Below are 21,340 nucleotides of genomic sequence, written 5' to 3' on the forward strand. Positions count from 1 at the left end.
ATGACACATCTACTCCCAGTCTTTATTCAAGCCTAAATTAATGGTGTCCAGTTTGCAAATGAATTCCAATTCAGCAGTCTCTCGCTGGAGTCTGTTTTTTGAAGTTTTTTTTGTTGTAATAATGCGACTTTTAGGTCTGTAATCGAGTGACCAGGGAGATTGAAGTGTTCTCTGAGCCAGGAACCTATTCTTGCAACAAAACCCATTGCCAACTGTGTCTACATATCTATTCGGGGACACCATCATAGGATCTAATCACACCAGCCACACTATCTACCAATGTGATATATGCCGTCATGTGCCAGCAATGCCCCTCTGCCATGTACATTGGCCAAACCAGACAGTCTCTATGTAAAAGAATAAATGGATACAAATCAGACGTCAAGAATTATAACATTCAAAAACCAGTCGGAGAACACTTCAGTCTCCCTGGTCACTCAATTACAGACCTAAAAGTTGCAATTCTTCAACAAAAAAACTTCAAAAACAGACTCCAGTGAGAGACTGCTGAATTGGAATTAATTTGCAAACTGGATACAATTAAATTAGGCTTGAATAAAGACTGGGAGTGGATGCGTCATTACACAAAGTAAAACTATTTCCCCATGTTTATTCCCCCCCGCCCCCGCACTGTTCCTCAGACGTTCTGGTCAACTGCTGGAAATGGCATATCTTGATTATCACTACAAATGGTGTGGTTTTTTTCTTTCTTTCTCTCTCTCTCTCCCTCCCTCCCCCTCTCCTCCTGGTAATAGCTCACTTTAACTGATCACTCTCGTTATAGTGTGTATGATAATAGCCGTTGTTTCATGTTCTGTGTGTGTGTGTGTGTGTGTGTCATCTTCCTACTGTATTTCCACTGCATACATCCGATGAAGTGGGTTTTAGTCCGCGAAAGCTTATATTCAAATAAATTTGTTAGTCTCTAAGGTGCCACAAATCGTCCAGTTCTTTTTGCGGATACAGACTAACATGGCTGCTACTCTGAAACCTGTGATTATAATTCTGTTTCCTTTGCATACTAATAACTTTTCTAAACATTTCACCATTCTGGGCTTGAAATTTCCATTTTAGTCTGTGCTCCAAGAGAGAGGGGTGGTGGGTGTAAATGGAGGAAAAAACGCTGCATTCATTTGGGTCATGGGATGAAGTTTGAACCTTACGCTGGGCAGAGTGCCCAATGAGGTCTTTGGTTTGTTGGGCTTGGGATTTGAAAATATAAAGTTTTTTATATTGAGTGGAAAATCTATATGTGGTGAGAGGTGAGCATATACTGATGAAACCATGGTTCCTCTGTAATTCCACTAAATATTCTCTCTGACCAGGATACTTGGAGGCTTCTGCTTTTTAGGATTTGAATTGGGGGAAAATATTGCAGTTATCCCTAATACCCTTTTTTTATACAAGGATTTTTGTCTACAGAATCTTATACAAATAATAGAGCACTCTTCGTTTCTGTGGTTCTTTGGAGATTAAAAAGACCCCAAAAGTTTTAAAGTAACCTAGGACCATGAAGATAGACAATTAACTTTCTCTCTAAGGGTATGTCTACACTATGAAATTAGGTCGAATTTATAGAAGTTGGTTTGTAGAAAGCGTTTTTATACAGTCGAGTGTGTGTGTCCCCACACAAATGCTCTAAGTGCATGTAGTCGGCGGACTGTGTCCACAGTACCAAGGCAACTGTTGACTTCCAGAGCTTTGCACTGTGGGTAGCTATCCCACAGTTCCCGCAGTCTCCACCGCCCATTTGAATTCTGGGTAGAAATCCCAGTGCCTGATGGGGCTAAAACATTGTCACGGGTGGTTCTGGGTACATATCGTCAGGCCTCCGTTCTCTCCCTCCCTCCCTAAAAGCAAGGGCAGACAATTGTTTTGCGCCTTTTTTCTTGAGTTACCTGTGCAGACGCCATACCACGGCAAGCATGGAGCCCACTCAGCTAACCGTCACCATATGTCTCCTGGGTGCTGGCGGACGTGGTACTGCATTGCTACACGTAGCAGTTAGTGCAGTATGACTGGTAGTCGTTGTCGACGTAGTCCTGGGTGCTCTTTTAACCGGGTGCCTGGGCAAACATGGGAGTGACTCAGCCAGGTCATTTCCCTTGTTTCGTCTCATGGCGATTGAGTCCTACCGGCAGTGCCCTGTCTTTTAATCTGCAGCCAGCAGAAGACGACGGTCAGCAGTCATACTGCACCGTCTTCTGCCGAGCACCCAGGAGGTGACGATGGCTAGCAGTCGTACTGCACAGTCTGCTGCCAGCAAGATGTATAAAGATAGATGAAGTGGCTCAAAACAAGAAATAGACCAGATTTGTTTTGTATTCATTTTCTCCTCTCTCCCTCCCTCTGTGGAATCAACTGCCTGCTAAACCCAGGTTTGAGTCTATCCTTGAGATTTTGAGTTCTAGCCTTGAGGCGGCCATTCAGTTTCTCGCAAAGCCACCCCCTTTGTTGATTTTAATTCCCTGTAAGCCAACCCTGTAAGCCATGTCGTCAGTCGCCCCTCCCTCCGTCAGGGCAACAGCAGACAATCGTTCCGCGCCTTTTTTCTGTGCAGACGCCATACTACGGCAAGCATGGAGCCCGCTCATCGCTTTGGCAATTAGGAGCACATTAAACACCACTCGCATTATCCAGCAGTATATGCAGCACCAGAACCTGGCAAAGCGAAACTGGGCGAGTAGGCAACTTTAGCGCAGTTATGAGAGTGATGAGTACATGGCCACAGACTTCTCTCAAAGCACATGCCCTGGCAATGTGGGCATCATGGTGCTAATGGGGCAGGCTCATGCGATGGAACGCCGATTCTGGGCTCAGGAAACAAGCACAGACTGGTGGTACCGCATAGTGTTGCAGGTCTGGGACGATTCCCAGTGGCTGCGAAACTTTTGCATGCGTAAGGGCACTTTCATGGAACTTTGACTTGCTTTCCCCTGCCCTGAGGCCCAAGACTACCAAGATGAGAGCAGCCCTCACAGTTGAGAAGCGAGTGGCAATAGCCCTGTGGAAGCTTGCAACGCCAGATAACTACCGGTCAGTCGGGAATCAATTTGGAGTGGGCAAATCTATTGTGGGGGCTGCTGTGATGCAAGTAGCCAACACAATCAAAGATCTGCTGATATCAAGGGTAGTGACCCTGGGAAATGTGCAGGTCATAGTGGATGGCTTTGCTGCAATGGGATTCCCTAACTGTGGTGGGGCCATAGACGGAACCCATATCCCTATCTTAGCACCGGAGCATCAAGCCAGCGAGTACATAAACCGCAAGGGGTACTTTTCAATAGTGCTGCAAGCACTGGTGGATCACAAGGGACATTTCACCAACATCAACGAGGGATGGCCGAGAAAGGTACATGATGCTCGCATCTTCAGGAACTCTGGTCTGTTTCAAAAGCTGCAGCAAGGGACTTTCTTCCCAGACCAGAAAATAACCATTGGGGATGTTGAAATGCCTATAGTTATCCTTGGGGACCCAGCCTACCCCTTAATGCCATGGATCATTGGAGCTGTTCAACTACAGGCTGAGCAAGTGCAGAATGATGGTAGAATGTGCATTTGGACGTTTAAAAGTGCGCTGGTGCAGTTTACTGACTCAGACCTCCAGCGAAACCAATATTCCTACTGTTATTACTGCTTGCTGAGCACTCCACAATATCTGTGAGAGTAAGGGGGAGACGTTTATGGTGGGGTGGGAGGTTGAGGAAAATCGCCTGGCTGCTGATTACTCACAGCCAGACTCCAGGGCAGTTAGAAGAGCACAGGAGGGTGCGGTGTGCATCAGAGAAGCTTTGAAAACCACTTTCATGACTGGCCAGGCTACGGTGTGAAAGTTCTGTTTGTTTCTCCTTGATGAAACCCCCCGCCCCTTAGTTCACTCCACTTCCCTGTAAGCTAACCACCCTCCCCACCTCCCTTCAGTCACCGCTTGCAGAGGCAATAAAGTCATTGTTGCTTTACATTCATGCATTCTTTATTAATTCATCACACAAATAGGGGGATAATTACCAAGGTAGCCCAGGAGGGGTGGAGGAGGGAAGGACAAGGCCACACAGCACTTTAAAACTTATTGAATGCCAGCCTTCTGTTACTTGGGCAATCCTCTGGGGTGGAGTGGCTGGGTGGCCGGAGGCCCCCCCTACCGTGTTCTTGGGCGTCTGGGTGAGGAGGCTATGGAACTTGGGGAGAAGGGCGGTTGGTTACACAGGGGCTGTAGTGGCGGTCTGCTCCTGCTGCCTTTCCTGCAGCTCAACTATATGCTGGAGCATATTAGTTTGATCCTCCAGCAGTCTCAGCATTGAATCCTGCCTCCTCTCACCATGTTGCTGCCACTTTTCAGCTTCAGCCCTCTCTTCAGCCTGCCACCTCTTCTCCTGGTCATTTTGTGCTTTCCTGCACTCTGACATTGTCTGCCTCCATGCATTCGTCTGTGCTCTGTCAGTGTGGGAGGACAACATGAGCTCAGAGAACATTTCATCGCAAGTGCGTTTTTTGTCGCCTTCTAATCTTCGCTAGCCTCTGGGAAGGAGAAGATCCTGTGATCCTTGAAACACATGCAGCTGGTGGAGGGGAAAAAAAAAGGGACAGTGGTATTTGAAAAGACACATTTTATAGAACAATGGGTACACTTTTTCATGGCAAACCTTGCTGTTAACATTACATACATAGCCCATGTGCTTTCATTACAAGGTCGCATTTTGCCTTCCCCCCACCGCGTGGCTAACAGCGGGGAACATTTCTGTTCAGCCATAGGCAAACAGCCCAGCAGGAACGGGCACCTCTGAATGTTCCCTTAAGAAAAGCACCCTATTTCAACCAGGTGACCATGAATGATATCACTCTCCTGAGGATAATACAGAGAGATAAAGAACGGATGTTGTTTGAACGCCAGCAAACATACACTGCAATGCTTTGTTCTACAATGATTCCCGAGTACGTGCTACTGGCCTGGAGTGGTAAAGTGTCCTACCATGGTGGATGGAATAAGACTGCCCTCCCCAGAAACCTTTTGCAAAGGCTTTGGGAGTATATCCAGGAGAGCCATGAATGCCAGGGCAAATTAATCATTAAACATGTTGGCTTTTAAACCTTTTATAATATTTTAAAAGGTACACTCACCAGAGGTCCCTTTTCCGCCTGGTGGGTCCAGGAGGCAGCCTTGGGTGGGTTCGGGAGGGAACTGGCTCCAGGTCCAGGGTGAGAAACAGTTCCTGGCTGTCGGGAAAACCGGTTTCTCTGCTTGTTTGCTGTGAGCTATCTACAACCTCATCATCATCGTCTTCCTCATCCCCAAAACCTGCTTCCGTGTTGCTTCCATCTCCATTGAAGGAGTCAAACAACACAGCTGGGGTAGTGGTGGCTGAACCCCCCTAAAATGGCATGCAGCTCATAGAAGCGGCATGCTTGGGGCTCTGACCCAGCGTGACCGTTGGCCTCTCTGGTTTTCTGGTAGGCTTGCCTCAGTTCCTTAAGTTTCACGTGACACTGCTTCGGGTCCCTGTTATGGCCTCTGTCCTTCGTGCCCTGGGAGATTTTCACAAATGTTTTGGCATTTCGAAAACTGGAACTTAGTTCTGATAGCACGGATTCTTCTCCCCATACAGCGATCAGATCCCGTACCTCCCGTTCAGTCTATGCTGGAGCTCTTTTGTGATTCTGGGACTCCATCATGGTCACCTCTACTGATGAGCTCTGCGTGGTCACCTGCAGCTTGCCACACTGGCCAAACAGGAAATTGAAATTCAAAAGTTTGCGGGCCTTTTCCTGTGTACCTGGTCAGTGCATCTGAGTTGAGAGTGCTGTCCAGAGTGGTCACAATGGAGCACTCTGGGATAGCTCCTGGAGGCCAATACCATCTAATTGCATCCACAGTACCCCAAATTCGACCCAGAAAAACCGATTTCAGCGCTAATCCCCTTGTCGGGGGTGGAGTAAGGAAATTGATTTTAAAAGCCCTTTAAGTCGGGGAAAAAAAGGCTTTATCATGTGGACAGGTGCAGGGTTACATTGATTTAATGCTGCTAAATTCAACCTCAACACCTAGTGTATACCGGGCTTAGGCTGTAAGATGGGGATATTGATATTTACTTGTATTGCAGGAGTGTTTGTGCAGATGAATTAATGACTACAGAGCACTCTGAAAATATAATGCTGTCTATAATGTTAAGTATTATGATTTAGTTTCTGTTGCTTGCTGTAACCCTTTACTCTTCTTGAGTCTTCCCTAGTATTCGGTCTAAAAAGAAAGTTTTGCGGTTTTTTTGTTTTGTGTTTTTCTGGGTTGCATATCCCCAAAGAGGTTTTCAGAAGTTTGCCATCTTCTCTTAATTTGTTGCTCTTGATGGTAGAGGTATGAACCTGAAAGCATTAATATCATGAACCAAGAGACCTTCTTATGTTAAATGGGCAGGTGACCCTGTTTTGAGAGAATCCAGCATGTCCTATTATAAGATGCTCATGTTCAAGTATTCAGAAGTTCTTAACTGCTGAGTTCAAGAGAACTGATCATAACATGCTAGTTTTTGAAAGCTGCTTCTTGTGAAGAATGGATTAGCCAGTGTCTACATTGTCACTTGGTATTCAGGTGTCACTTGATGCTTGTCACTTGTCTTATTACATGATACTTGATCTGCTTGTGTTCCAGAAAAGGCTGGTGCATTCTCCCTGATCAAATTGGGCCCACTTAATTATACATACCTCTTTCTCTTTCTGCCCTGTCCTACGGACACAGATGGAGGCAGCTATGACCTTGTTAACGATGTGTCTAGTCCAGCAACAGGGGACTACCATTCTCAGCAAAGATCTGCCAGACACAACTGGGAAATGAACTACCAAGAGGCAGCAATCTACCTCCAGGTGAGGCCTGCTATTCAGTGTTGTGGTAGAAATATCCACCCTATGTTTGAAATTGCTCATCAAGGGCTTGTGAACAAGGGAGTAACCCTTTGATGTGTAAATTGGTAATGTGGACTTCTTAAAATCATGATCATTATTAAATACAAGAAACCTACATTTGTGAAGTTTCAAGGTTGCAGGGTTGATTGTCTAAAAGGGAGTGTCTCCTTACAGTTAGAACAAAGATAAGATAAGGACCTGGGAGATTTAGGTTCTATTCCTCACTGTGTGATCTTGAGTAAATCATTCAACCTCATTCAAATCTAATGTGAACTCATGTTTATAATTGTCTGTCTGTCTTATGGCACATACATTAGGCTAAGCCCTTCAGTTCCAAGAATTATTCTTGTTGCTGTCTTGACCAATTGCCATGTTGATGATGTCCTTGAAATGAAGTAGACATAACTTAAATAGCACTCAGATTGTTTATCCAAATTAGCAGTTTCAGGCTAGAGTTTGCTATCTGAATAAGAGGGCTTAGTTGCTCAAGAATGTTTTGAATTGGTTAGTTACCAAAAGACAAAATTTGGCTCTTTTTTCATTCTGCAAGTTTGTTTTGGGTCAGGCCTGGATAAGAATGCCCTACTGATATAAAGCTAGCTCTGTCTCTGAGTGGGAGCTTGTGTTTAATCTGGTTTAGGGGTTTTTTTGTCTTGTTTGCAAAGTGGATCACCGAACTGACTGTTATATATAAGTTAAACAGAACATAAGCTTGAACTTAACTATTGAGAATTGGCTCTTTCCTTGTGAGGTGATTTAAATGGAACAAAGTTGTTACATAAGAACGGTCATACTGGGTCAGACCAAATGTCTGTCTTGCCCAGTATCCTGTCTTCTGACATTGGCCAATGCCAGGTGCCCCAGAGGGAATGAACAGAACAGGTAATCATCAAGTGATCCATTCCTGTCGCCCATTCCCACCTTCTAGCAAACAGAGGCTAGGGACCCCATCCCTGCCCATCCTGGCTAATTGCTGGACCTATCCTCCGTGAGTTTGTCTGTTTCTGTTTAGAACCCTGTTATAGTCTTGGCCTTCACAACATCCTCTGGCAAAGAGTTCCACGGGTTGACTGTGTGTTGTGTAAAGAAATACCTCCTTTTGTTAGTTTTAAACCCGATGCCTATTTTCATTTGGTGACCCCTAGTTCTTGTGCTTATGAGAAGGAGTAAATAATACTTCCTTATTTACTTTCTCCACACCAGTCATGATTATGTAGATCTCAGTCATATCCTCCCCCTTAGTCGTCTCTTTTCCAAGTTGAAAAGTCCCAGTCTTGTTGTTCTCTCCTCATATGGCAGTCGTTCCAAATCCCTAATAATTTTTGTTGCCCTTTTCTGAACCTTTTCCAATTCCATTATATCTCTTTTTGAGATGGGGCAACCATACCTGCACACGGTATTCAAGGTGTGGGCGTACCATGAATTTATATAGAGGCAATATATTTTCTGTCTTATTCATTATCCCTTTCTTGATGATGCCCAACATTCTGTTCGCTTTTTTGACTGCCACTGCACATTGAGTGGATGTTTTCGAGAACTATCCACAATGACTCCAAGATCTTTCTTGAGTGATAACAGCTAATTTAGACCCCATCATTTTATATATATAGTTGGGATTGTTAGCTCACATTTATAGTGTGGATCACCTCTTAATGGAAAAACTGTCTTGTGGACCTGACCTCACCTTCCACTCCTGACCACAAATACCAGCCTCCCATCCATAATTGCTTAATATCCTCATAGTAACTGCAGCAATTGCTTGCCTTACCTAGAAATGTAATGTTAGAGATGTATTTAACTATCCCAGTTGGAAAAAACTAGCTGGTTTGTCTGAAGATGTCACGTGGTGCTGGCAAGTGCTCTGCAGGTCACTACTAGTCCACAGCATGAGAACCTCTAGCTTAAACAATAGAAGTGGCTGTTTGATGGTCCTATATTGAAAGACTGAGACCTTTTAAACATAAGCTCATTGGTACCAGAGCAGTCTTTTCCTTACGGGCTAAAGTAGTAATAAAGCTACTGCTGTAAATCAGTTGCAAGCAAACTGTTGGAGTGTTGAGCATTTATGCTCTAATAAATTTGTTAGTCTCTAAGGTGCCACAAGTACTCCTTTTCTTTTTGCGAATACAGACTAACACGGCTACTACTCTGAAACCTGAACTTTTAATGTTAAGATCCTGAAGCAAGGGGGAATGACACATCAGTATATAGACCGCCTTAATTTTTCATGATTTCCAGCTTCCCACATTTCTTTCCAGAATGTACTGGACAGTATTTGTGTTCTACAAAAGGATGTTCCTTGCACAGTCATTCTGCAAGATCAAGATAAGAAACCATGACTGTTGAGTTCAGGGCCAGCTGGTTATCCGAGTTCTTTAGAGTTCTGTCCTGGAGAAGTTGATTAGTTTGATGTGGGAAGTCACAAATGTGGAAATAATTAAAAATAAACAACATCCCAGAGTTTTTCAAGTGTTAGCTAAATTTCTTTGGCTACCCTGCAAAATGACCTGGACACTTCCTTTTCCTAAGAAACTAATAGCTTTCTAAGTGGGAAGCTCACAGCTGTTAATGTATTTTGTACTACTGAAATATACATACAGAAAAAAGTGGGTTTGCTTTGTGTATAATATATGCCATGTCACCTAGTGGTTAGAGCATGGCCTCAGGACCCAGAACTTCTGAGTTCTAGTCCTATCTCGGCCACTTGGAGAAGACACTTAACCACTCAATGAATCAGCTTACCAGTCTGTAAAATGGGAATAACACTACTTCCCCCACAGGGCAGTTATGAAAGTAACTTGATGTATGTAAGATAAGATGGAAGGTGCTCTTGGAGTCTAAAACATTACTAATGTTGCTGCTATTATTTTCTATAGGAAGGAGAAAACAATGATAAATTCTTCACCCACCCCAAGAATGCCAAAGCGCTGGCTGCCTACCTCTTTGTACACAATCACCTTTTCTATCTAATGGAGCTGACCACGGCACTGCTGCTCCTGCTGCTGTCCCTCTGCGAGGCCCCTGCTGTCCCCATTCTTCGCCTTGGCATCTATGTATGTAGTTCAGTCACAGAATGATGATGTGAGTGGATGGGCACAGAGAGAGAAGGCAGCAGCACCAGAAATACTGGTTTGTTTAAGGGCATGGGGGGAGCAGAAGTGTTGTTTCAGTTGGATGTGGAGAGATCAGGCTCCCTCAGGTCAACAATCAAGACATGACATATGTATGATGCTTTTAAAGGTCACTATCATCCCAGACCATACTACCCAGGATGTATTCAAACAGAATCATTAGCAGCTCTTAGAATGCAAACATTTCAGATCCTTATCCCCTGGCATGTTTGAGAATAGCGTTCTAATCCCAGCTGTTGCTCAGATTCCTCCTGTAATGTGGACAAGTTGCTGAAGCTCTGTGCCTCAGTTTCCCAAGGTTTATAATGGATATAAAGATATTTACCTTGCTTCTCCGTGTTTGTGAGAATTAATTTTAAAGTGCTTTGAAGCTTTATGGTTGGATTTTTTTCAAAGGCCCAGCCTCCCTTTTCTGTGAGTGCAGTGTGTTTTCAAAAATGAATTATGATCAGAGGGTTTGTGTCACTACCTCTTCGTGGCTACAGATCAGATAATGAGAAGTGGAAGCACTCTGATTTGAGAGTGCAGCTTGCACCTGCAAACAGAGAAGCTGACCCTAACAATTAAGTGCCAAGGGTATTACCATGGTTGTTCAGGGTGCTATTTCTGATCATCCATTACTTTTTCATATATGCAAGCTCTTTTTCCATCCAGCTCTTATTCCCGTACTGCATTGTGGGGTATATGCAGACTTGGATCTTTCAAAAAGAGCCATTTCTGAGTTACAGATGTGCAAAAAGTTTTCTGAGGTAATTACATGGAAATAAATACTTGCCATACATCAGTCGCTCATCAAAAATGGCAAAATAGTTTTCATTGAATGTTTTATCACTCATTGTTTCTGGGATTACACCAGATAGAAAAAATTTCAATCAAAGGTAAACCTTGTTAGAGAAAGTGTTTAAGTGATGTGAGGCTGGATTTTTTCTAAAGTGCTCAGCAGCTGTCGTCAATTAATGCTGAACATTAATTTAACCCTTAGAATATTAGTGCCAGGCTAACTTTAAGAATATTTAAGAATGTTTAAAAGACAGAGGACTGTTTGTTCTGATTGTGCAGATGTTTTCAATATATATTCAGGTCTCCTATCTCTGTAGGAAAAGCCTGACTGCTACAAAGCAGAGGTTTGTTACAGAAGCCACAAGCTTCTTGAGACGGGAGGGTGAAACTCTGGTTTCTGGAACCAGTGAAAAGGAGAAGTTAAATTTATTGGTGGTCTGATTGCAGATCCATGCCACCCTGGAGCTCTTTGCATTAGTGGTTGTGGTCTTTGAACTTTCTATGAAGATGAGATGGATGGGCTTCTACACCTATATCAGACACAAAAGAACCATGGTTAAGGTAAGTTGCCTGCCCATTGCCTGTCTTTTTCTTCAGTATTCTTTCTCCTTCAATGTCTTCTGTAACCACAGAACCAGAAGAAATATTGGGCTATTAAATATAGGGCATTTACTGAGTTGTCTCCCAACTTCCAGATGATATTATGTGAGCTATTGTCCATGTCTGAATTTTGGGGTTCTTTTCACCTCCTTAAAATCTCTTTCCCTGGTTATCACAGTAACCAGCTGTGTTCCAGTGTTTTGTATCCCTGTGTACCATCTATGAGCTCGTACCACTCTGGATACACTTCCACAACTTCTGTTTCCTTCGCTCTCCAAATGCTATTCCATTGCCTGGCTGTTGGGAAATGGCATAAGAGTAATGCCAGCCATGCTTTCTATGTCTGTGCCTGAACACTACAACTCTGCTCTTTTGCTTTTCTTTATATTGTCTGTCAAACGTACAGTTCAGCCAACATTACTAATCAGGAATGGGGAGGGAAGAAGAGGAAGTTACCTTTGTAATGCTGATTACTTCCTTTTTCTTTTTTTTTTCTCGCCCCCCCCCCCCCCCTTGCAGACCTGTGTGCTGTTAGTGCAGTTTGTAGAAGCAATAGTGGTTTTGGTGCGTCAGACCTCGCATGTCCGGATAACAAGAGCTTTGCGGTGTATCTTCTTGGTGGACTGTCGCTACTGTGGAGCGGTCAGAAGGTGATTGTCTATCTGGCCGACTGGCTACCTGACCAACTGGCTGATTCCTGCAGTCATGGCTGAGAAAGAGATCAAACTAAAGCTGTATGGTTGTCCAGGCCTTTTTCACAGAAACTTCATATTTACCCTGGAGATTTGTAAGAATGCAGAATTGTAGCAAGGCAGTCTCAGAAATGTTACTGTACCTTAGAATTCTCATGTTTTAGCCCTATTGGGAGGCTGTATGTCTTAACCCTGCAGAAAGAAATTGACACGGTGAAATTAGTATCATGTGTTATCTGAAGGCTGACTGCAAAGAAACTAAATATGGCTTGGAAAATTACTTGATGTTCTGGGGACCATGTCGCATTGTACTGCTGAATAGGAGACCTGGGTCTAGGGAATGAGTTTGAGATTCTTATTTCTCAGAGCTAACAGAACTTCACAATGGGCTAGAAATCCTGAGCATTCCATTTCCAATCATTGAAGTGAGGGATGGAAAAAGACAAACTGGAGAATCTAGTCAATCTGCTTGCTAATGTAGAATTGAGCCATCCTCACTTTCTGGTGCACATGCACAGGTTTCAGTTTAAAGTATGGAGTAAATGTTTCCTCCTTTTCAGAAATCTGCGACAAATCTTCCAGTCTCTCCCTCCCTTCATTGACATCCTCCTCCTACTCCTTTTCTTCATGGTGATCTTTGCCATCCTAGGTAAGTTGCCTTTGTGAAAGGTTTCAGAGTAGCAGCCGTATTAGTCTGTATTCGCAAAAAGAAAAGGAGTACTTGTGGCACCTTAGAGACTAACAAATTTATTTGAGCATAAGCTTTCGTGAGCTACAGCTCACTTCCTTGGATTCATTCAGTGGAAAATACAAGGGGGAGATTTATATACACAGAGAACATGAAACAATGGGTGTTATCATACACGTGATCACTTAAGATGAGCTATTACCAGCGGGGGGGGGGGGGGAGAAAACCTTTTGTAGTGATAATCAAGGTGATCCATTTCCAGCAGTTAAGAATGTCTGAGGAACAGTGGGGGGTGCGGGAGGGAAATAACATGGGGAAATAGTTTTACTTTGTGTAATGACCCGTCCACTCCCAGTCTCTATTCAAGCCTAAGTTAATTGTATCCAGTTTGCAAATTAATTCCAATTCAGCAGTCTCTCGTTGGAGTCTCTTTTTTTGAAGTTTTTTTTGTTGAAGAATAGCCACGCTTAGGTCTGTAATCGAGTGACCAGAGAGATTGAAGTGTTCTCCAACTGGTTTTTGAATGTTATAATTCTTGACTTCTGATTTGTGTCCATTTATTCTTTTACGTAGAGACTGTCCAGTTTGACCAATGTACATGGCAGAGGGGCATTGCTGGCACATGATGGCATACATCACATTGGTAGATGTATAGGTGAACAAGCCTCTGATAGTGTGGCTGATGTGATTAGGCCCTATGATGGTGTCCCCTGAATAGATATGTGGACAGAGTTGGCAAGAGGCTTTGTTGCAAGGATAGGTTCCTGGGTTAGTGGTTCTGTTGTGTGGTGTGTGGTTGCTGGTGAGTATTTGCTTCAGATTGGGGGGCTGTCTGTAAGCAAGGACTGGTCTGTCTCCCAAGATCTGAGAGAGCGATGGCTCGTCCTTCAGGATAGGTTGTAGATCCTTGATGATGCGTTGGAGAGGTTTTAGTTGGGGGCTGATGGCTAGTGGCGTTCTGTTATTTTTTTGTTGGGCCTGTCCTGTAGTAGGTAACTTCTGGGTACTCTTCTGGCTCTGTCAATCTGTTTCTTCATTCAGCAGGTGGGTATTGTAGTTGTAAGAATGCTTGATAGAGATCTTGTAGGTGTTTGTCTCTGTCTGAGGGGTTGGAGCAAATGCGGTTATATCGTAGAGCTTGGCTGTAGACAATGGATCGTGTGGTGTGATCTGGGTGAAAGCTGGAGGCATGTAGGTAGGAATAGCGGTCAGTAGATTTCCGATATAGGATGGTAGTTATGTGACCATCGCTTATTAGCACCGTGGTGTCCAGGAAGTGGATCTCTTGTGTGGACTGGTTCAAGCTGAGGTTGATGGTGGGATGGAAATTGTTGAAATCATGGTGGAATTCCTCAAGGGATTCTTTTCCATGGGTCCAGATGATGATGTCATCAATGTAGCGCAAGTAGAGTAGGGGCATTAGGGGACGAGAGCTGAGGAAGCGTTGTTCGAAGTCGGCCATAAAAATGTTGGCATACTGTGGGGCCATGCGGGTACCCATCGCAGTGCCGCTGATTTGAAGGTATACCTTGTTCCCAAATGTGAAATAGTTATGGGTGAGGACAAAGTCACAAAGTTCAGCCACCAGGTTAGCTGTGACATTATCGGGGATACTGTTCCTGATGGCTTGTAGTCCATCTTTGTGTGGAATGTTGGTGTAGAGGCTTCTACATCCATAGTGGCTAGGATGGTGTTTTCAAGAAGATCACCAATGGATTGTAGTTTCCACAGGAAGTCAGTGGTGTCTCGAAGATAGCTGGAAGTGCTGGTAGCGTAGAGCCTGAGGAGGGAGTCTACATAGCCAGACAATCCTGCTGTCAGGGTGCCAATGCCTGAGATGATGGGGTGTCCAAGATTTCCAGGTTTATGGATCTTGGATAGCAGATAGAATACCCCAGGTCGGGGTTCTAGGGGTCTGTCTGTGCGGATTTGTTCTTGTGCTTTTTCAGGGAGTTTCTTGAACAAATGCTGTAGTTTCTTTTGGTAACCCTCAGTGCGATCAGAGATTCCTCAGACGTTCTTGTCAACTGCTGGAAATGGCCCACCTTGATTATCCCTACAAAAGGTTTTCTTCCTCCCCCCCACTCCCCTCCTGCTAGTAATAGCTCATCTTAAGTAATCACTCTCCTAACAGTGTGTGTAACACCCATTGTTTCATGTTCTCTGTGTATATAAATCTCTCCACTGTATTTTCCACTGAATGCATCCGATGAAGTAAGCTGTAGCTCACGAAAGCTTATGCTCAAATAAATTTGTTAGTCTCTAAGGAGCCACACGTACTCCTTTTCTTTGTTAAAGGTTAAGCTATCTGCTTTCTTGTATGGTACCTTGCAATAATTATTGTCCATGTGCCGAAAAAGAGCAGGGGGGAATGTAAAGCTGATGGGATGTAAGATGTTTTGACAGGCGCTTCACTTCCTTTCTGTCTGATTCATTTCATAATTAGCTGGGAGGTGAGGACAGGTAAAGAGCTGGAAAACATAGGAATTAGGGATTTCAGCCCCGGAAGGTAACATCACGAGTGACAAAGGAAATGGGTAACTTTGCCAAAAAGGAGTTCTTGTATGCTTTGTGTACAACTTCCACGTTCTGCTTAATCAACTTCAGTCTGCAAGTTCAATTTAAACTTCTGAAAATTACTGTCTATACTGTGCCTTGTACAATGCCATCCTCGGAGAGTATCAGAGAATTTGCTTTCCAGAGGGGTCATTTGAAAGTATGTTGATAAGTACAAGGAGTCTACAGTATTGGAACTGGCACTGTGTAGCATATACAATACCTTTTCACCTTCATGGTATTGGAGAACTTAACAGTTGCGTGACTAAGTATGCCAAGGATGATGAATTTTTGGCACGCAGTGCCTCTTCTGCAAAACAGTCACTGCCCAGCCTAGGGGCCAGCCAGTGTGTCCAAGCTTATAGCATGCCAGGTCTTCAGTCAAATCATGGAACTTCGTGAAATGGGAGAATGCTCTCTGGGTCTCTTGACCCTTTGTAGCACCAGCTGGGAAAGGATATGAAAGTAGAGGGGATCTTCAACTATGGGAACAGGTGCCAAATCTTTGGACTGAAGAACCTCTTGCTGTTTTGGAGAAGGAGAGTGGGGGGGAGAAAAGGGAATAAGAAAAGCAGGAAGGAGAAGGAGAGAGGAAACAGGTTTAAGAAAGGAAAGAGAGAATAAAACCAATCAAGACGGAATAAAATCACTAATGAAAGGGGACAAAAGAGGAAAGGAATGGCAGATCAGGAAAAAAGGATTCACAAACCCAAATCCTGCTCTCTTCTCATGCAGAAGCATGTTAGTGAGGCTGGAGACAAGGGCATTAAATAATAACAGAGCATTTAGCTGATGATCTGGAGTTTCATAGCCGTGATTTGAGGACAGGGACTCTTTGTTATTTTGTTGCTTGAAATTAAGTGTTCTTTTTTTGTTTTTTGGTTTGTTTTTTTTGTTTTTTTTTTTGGTTTTTCCCCCTTCCCATTTTCTCCTTCCATTTCTCTAGGTTTTTATCTGTTTTCCTCTAACCACTCAGATCCCGTAAGTAAACAACAAATTCTTCAGATTTTCGCTTTTTAAGACCCATTTGGTCATCTTGAAAACCAAATTCAAATAGTATATATAAGGTATAGATATAGTTTTTCTCCTGAATGGATTGTCTCTGGGGATGCAGTTTTTAACTGGAGTTAGCAATAAGAAGGGCAGAGAGCCATGACTGACCATTTATTTTTGTAACGTAGTTAACCAGGGATCAGACGCAATGGGAAATAGTAAATGATCCCCCCTCAATGTCACAAGATCCAAAAGGGGACATTACATTTGTCACCCCTCTTCTTGATGTCTCAGTCCAATCAGGGCCAGCCACATCTCCCACTACCCACAACTGCATCTATAGTGCAGTGCACCACACCTGTGGGCTGACATATAAATGTCCTTGATGTACTTTGCTGCCCTGCTATTAGTGCTTCTGCCTGGATAGGTAAGTGAATATACCCAATAAAGAGTTGTGATCCCAGCACAGCTGCTGGCAACCTCTTGTGATGCACCAAAACTGGGACACTTGATCACAGGTCTAAGGAAAATAGTACTTTTCCATCCCAAGTGGGAGGCAGTTGGGTCTGCAGTGAAAGAGTGGTATAAGAAATCCTATTCTCGTCCTCCCAACCTATGCTGGCCTTACTGCTCAACAGCTACGGTTCCAGCTGCCAAGTCTGACCACAGGGTGATGAAAGTATTGGGAGTAACCTACAGGAATGTTCAGACAAACTTTAATTTTTTAACTTTTCACATGCCACACCTTTCTGTTTGCCTAAAGAAGGGGCATGCAATTACATGTCAAGAACTACTAAGAGAGGTCAGGAAATTAGTTAATTAGTTAAGGAATTATAACCTTGAGAGTGTCAATGTGGGGCTGGTTTGTATTTGTTTTTTCTTTCAGTATTTCAGTACCTTAGAGAACAGCCTTGTGAATCTCTTCGTTCTTCTGACCACTTCAAAGTAAGTCCGTGCTTCCTTCTACTGGGACTCCCTCCCTTCCCGTCACTTCTGGGGAAAAAGTATCTCAGTAAATCTTTTATTTATGAAACCTCTGGGTCTGCAGATGTGACCTCTTCTTCGTAGCATGAGAGCGATGTTTCCCAATGGGGAACTTGTACTTCATTGCAGCCTAGTGTGCAATGACCTGCCCCGAAGGAACTGCTGTAGTTCACCCTTAAGTATTATGAAGCCATTAAAGGGGAAGAATGATCTCACTGTTAAGGAACAGGTCTAAGAATACAGAGGTCTGAGTTATGCTCCGTCGTCTGGCACTAATACATTATACAGGCATGGGGAAGTCACTTCACTTCTCTCTGCCTCTTTTTCCCATCTGTAAAATGGGGATAATGATGCTTGTGAATTTTCTAGGATGATTGTGAGGATGATTAATTAACTTGAAATCCTTGGAATAAGATCTGTAGAACTGCAAAATATTACTGTTGATTAAAACATAAATAAACCATAGGTACTTTGTAAGTCCCTGTTGCCCATCAAACTTTTGGGATGTTTAGGGATACATAATCTTCACTGCATTTCAAACTCTTGCAGCTAATGTATATGCAAAAGACTAAGTCTAATATACAGACTAACACGGCTGCTACTCTGAAAGATAATGTATAGGTTCATAATCTGTATATTGTGTATAGCTATGTAGTCTGCATAACTATATGAGGATGGTGATTTGTGTATGCATATACACAGTTCTTGTACATAGTATGATCATCTAGTCAGTGTGAAATGCTGCATGAATGAGACTATTGTGATTGCTAATAAATTGGCTTGTATGTTTTGGGGGGGCAGTTTCCCTGATGTGATGATGCCATCTTACTCCCGGAACCCCTGGTCCTGTGTCTTCTTCATAGTATACCTCTCCATTGAGCTCTACTTCATTATGAATTTGGTAAGTTTCTTACTGCAGCTGGGACTCCCCTTCCTCTCATTTTGATATTGCAGTAGAGTTCTTCACCTGTCGCAATGGTTTGGTAATAGAGTGCCTGTTACCTTTTGTGTTGTAATGATTTCTTAACAGGGTCTATCTGATTAAAAACAATGATACCTGTAACAAGGTCTCTGTGATAATGTTCAGCCATCTTTGCAATCTCTCGTAACAACACTGCAATGACCTCTTCAGGGATTTTTGATTATTCAAGATGTGTCACATGGTGATCTGCTCATTGTGATAAGGCCCCTTTTGAAATCTCGTATCATAACGGCAGTGTCAGGATCCCTATCGTAATTATCACGTAGTAATAGCATGTTAATATCTTAACCAACCTGGAATCCTTTTAAATTGCTTATTCATAAGCGTCTAGACGCAATGTAGCATAAGAGGCCATATGCTGTAGCGACCAAAGCCTGACCTCCTCTTTGTCTCATCTGTTTCTTTTCAGCTTCTTGCTGTGGTATTTGACACTTTCAGTGATATTGAAAAGAGGAAGTTCAAGTCCCTGCTGCTGCACAAACGCACAGCCATACAACACGCCTACCGCCTGCTTGTCAGCAAGCAGGTAGGGGATATTCTGTGTGTGCAAGAAATACCCAGCCTGTGTCACTGGAACCTGTTACTGAAGCCCACCAGTAGCTCATCAGAAGACACTGAGTGTTTAAAGAGGTGGTGTCCCACCAGTGGTAATTGATGACAAAGTTCAGTGTGATCAGAAACCTGAAAGATTCAATAGATACAGGATGGCTAAGTGACGACTAACGGGAATGTTAAGCCTATAAATATATTTTGCAGATTGTACAGACCCAGGGAGAAGAGGAATGATTTAACATAGTGAATTGAGGGTATAATGAAGAGTAATGGAATGAAATTGAAAAGGGAAAGCGTAGGTTAAGTATCAGTAAAAGTATCCTGGCAGTGAGCTCTGTTAGACAGTGGAACAGTTTTCCAAGGGAAGTGGTGGAAGACATAATACTTGGCACTTAAACTGGACAGAACTTCAGTGCAAGATTGTTCTCTGTTCTTCCACTAGTCAGGAGATCAAGCAGAGGAGCTAATCCCAGGAGACTTTCCCTATATCTAGGTTCTAGAGTAATAAGAGAGTGTGTGCCTTCTAGAGGTGGTAGTAACAGCATCTTATCCTGACATTTTAAATCTTGCTTAGAAGCAGTCCTAAGAGAGAATTAAATACAGTGGCCTATATGTTCCTATGCTTCCTCCTACAGCATCACTTATGGCAACCCCTTTCTGTGTTTCTAGAGACCGTCTGGTATCTCCTTCAAGCAGTTTGAAGGGCTCATGCGGTTTTATACACCTCGGATGTGCGCCAGAGAGCGTTATCTCACTTTCAAAGCACTGAATCAAAGCAATACAACTTTAGTCAGGTAGGATGCTGCTGCTGTAACATAGAAAAGGGGTGGCATTTTACAGGATTCATGACACTCTGGGTCCATACCATATGTCAGTAGGAATGGTGTGGCTTATGAAGGAAAATGAATCCCAGAATGCAGACTTAGATGCAGCCTGGGGTCGGGGAACACTTCTGGGATTCTTGCCTTCTTAGGCTATTGGAAGTGAACTTGGGTTTGAAAGGGGTGTCGAAGTGATAATCCCCTGCTGCTTTATGATCTGCTCGTCGATGAGTGGCTTTCCCTTATGCTCTGTTGGAGAGACAATACTGCGATGACAGTCATTAAGCAGAGGGAGATAGGTGAAAGACAGAGGTCCTTGGAATAAAAAAGTGGGGAAACAGAGGACCCTATTTGGACATGAGACACCCAAAGAAAGGAGAACTTCTGCACATGCAATGCAACTTTAACTAAACACTTTCCCAGGTAACCAGCAATTGGTTATGTCCCCTGGCATTTCACTAAAGCACCACTCTCCTGGAGTTCCTAAAAAGACTGCAGAACCCTGCATTAAGATTCAGAGTAATTATGGCTGAATCATGCTGTTGAGTGAGTCCAGTTAACTCCAACCTGGGTATAAAGAGATGAGTGTGTCTTTGGGCGAGAGAGACCTAGAATGGTAGGACAAGGAAACCCTGAAGGGAAACTCGGGGCATAGCTAAGCTTGGGGTGAAATCTTTGCGTGATGCTAATCTGGTGGTAGATAATGGTTTTCATTTCCCAATAAAGCTAAACCTCCAGGAAGGGAGTGAATCTGGATGCTAGTTCAGCATTGTGTGCTCTGTTGAGGATGGGATAGATGCCAAGAGTCAGATTGTTAAAGGTGTTTACGTGCCTAAACTAGGCACCAGGTAAGATTTTTTTTTTTTTTCAAATCTGCATCTTTAGGCATCTAAACACCTTTTAAAAATCTGGCCCAAGCTGATTCAGTCATTTCTATTTCATATGCTTACAGGGTTCTCTTATCTCATGTCTTTTCACCAGTTTTATTGTTGCTCAAATGTTTAAAACTACCTTTTTAAAACAACCAACCAAAACCAAGCAGGAAAGGAATAGTTAGTAGTAAATGAGGAATTAAAATGTACTTCCAGGATGGTTCAAGTCCAATTATTTGTAAATGGCATTTTACAAACTGCACAATTGATCACCCAGCTATCAGCCATGAGGCTTATGTAAACCTTAATATTGGTGATATCTTACCGTATTTATTTATATGCATGTAGTGTATGCAAGTAAACGCTGTACCCCTAAAGAGCTTACAATATAAGTGAAATTCTGGTTTCATTGAAGTCCATAGCAAAACTCTCCTTGAGTTCAGTGGAGCCAAGATTTCACCCTAAGACTGTATCAGTCTTTGTCAGGCCTTGCTGCAGAAACGTAGTAGCTTTTACTCTCTCCTAAGGCTCACTTGCATTTGGAAAACCTGAGACATAAACAATGCAATAGCTGAACGCTGATTTTTCATATAGTTTGAACAAGGAGTTAACAAGAGAAATTAAAGGGACTTCTCCTGAAAAGAAGGTCTGGCATGGAAAACCTTCCCCCTCTCCCACAATCAGGTGACACAGTTAGGCACTTGATACACTTAAATAGTGAAACATTTGGTACCCATGATGGCAATATCCAAATAACACAGAAATTTTATCTGATTCACCTTTTTATCTTTCTCT

General features: G+C 43.2%; 1 protein-coding gene across 2 annotated transcripts in view; it reads left to right on the plus strand.

Moving 5' to 3' along the window:
* The window catches only part of TPCN1 (two pore segment channel 1), a 64,828-nt gene that overhangs the window by 22,132 nt on the left and 21,356 nt on the right, over nt 1–21,340 (plus strand). For both annotated transcript variants that reach the window (XM_043497805.1, XM_038373282.2), the window contains 10 exons: nt 6,731–6,855; nt 9,771–9,947; nt 11,253–11,366; nt 11,925–12,055; nt 12,658–12,746; nt 16,288–16,322; nt 17,221–17,279; nt 18,120–18,219; nt 18,710–18,826; nt 19,522–19,646. In XM_043497805.1, coding sequence (XP_043353740.1) covers nt 6,731–6,855; nt 9,771–9,947; nt 11,253–11,366; nt 11,925–12,055; nt 12,658–12,746; nt 16,288–16,322; nt 17,221–17,279; nt 18,120–18,219; nt 18,710–18,826; nt 19,522–19,646 — 1,072 coding nt within the window. The remainder of the gene's footprint in view (nt 1–6,730; nt 6,856–9,770; nt 9,948–11,252; nt 11,367–11,924; nt 12,056–12,657; nt 12,747–16,287; nt 16,323–17,220; nt 17,280–18,119; nt 18,220–18,709; nt 18,827–19,521; nt 19,647–21,340) is intronic.

Source organism: Dermochelys coriacea, chromosome 15 (genome assembly GCF_009764565.3).
Source record: "Dermochelys coriacea isolate rDerCor1 chromosome 15, rDerCor1.pri.v4, whole genome shotgun sequence".
Taxonomy (NCBI): Eukaryota; Metazoa; Chordata; order Testudines; family Dermochelyidae; genus Dermochelys; species Dermochelys coriacea.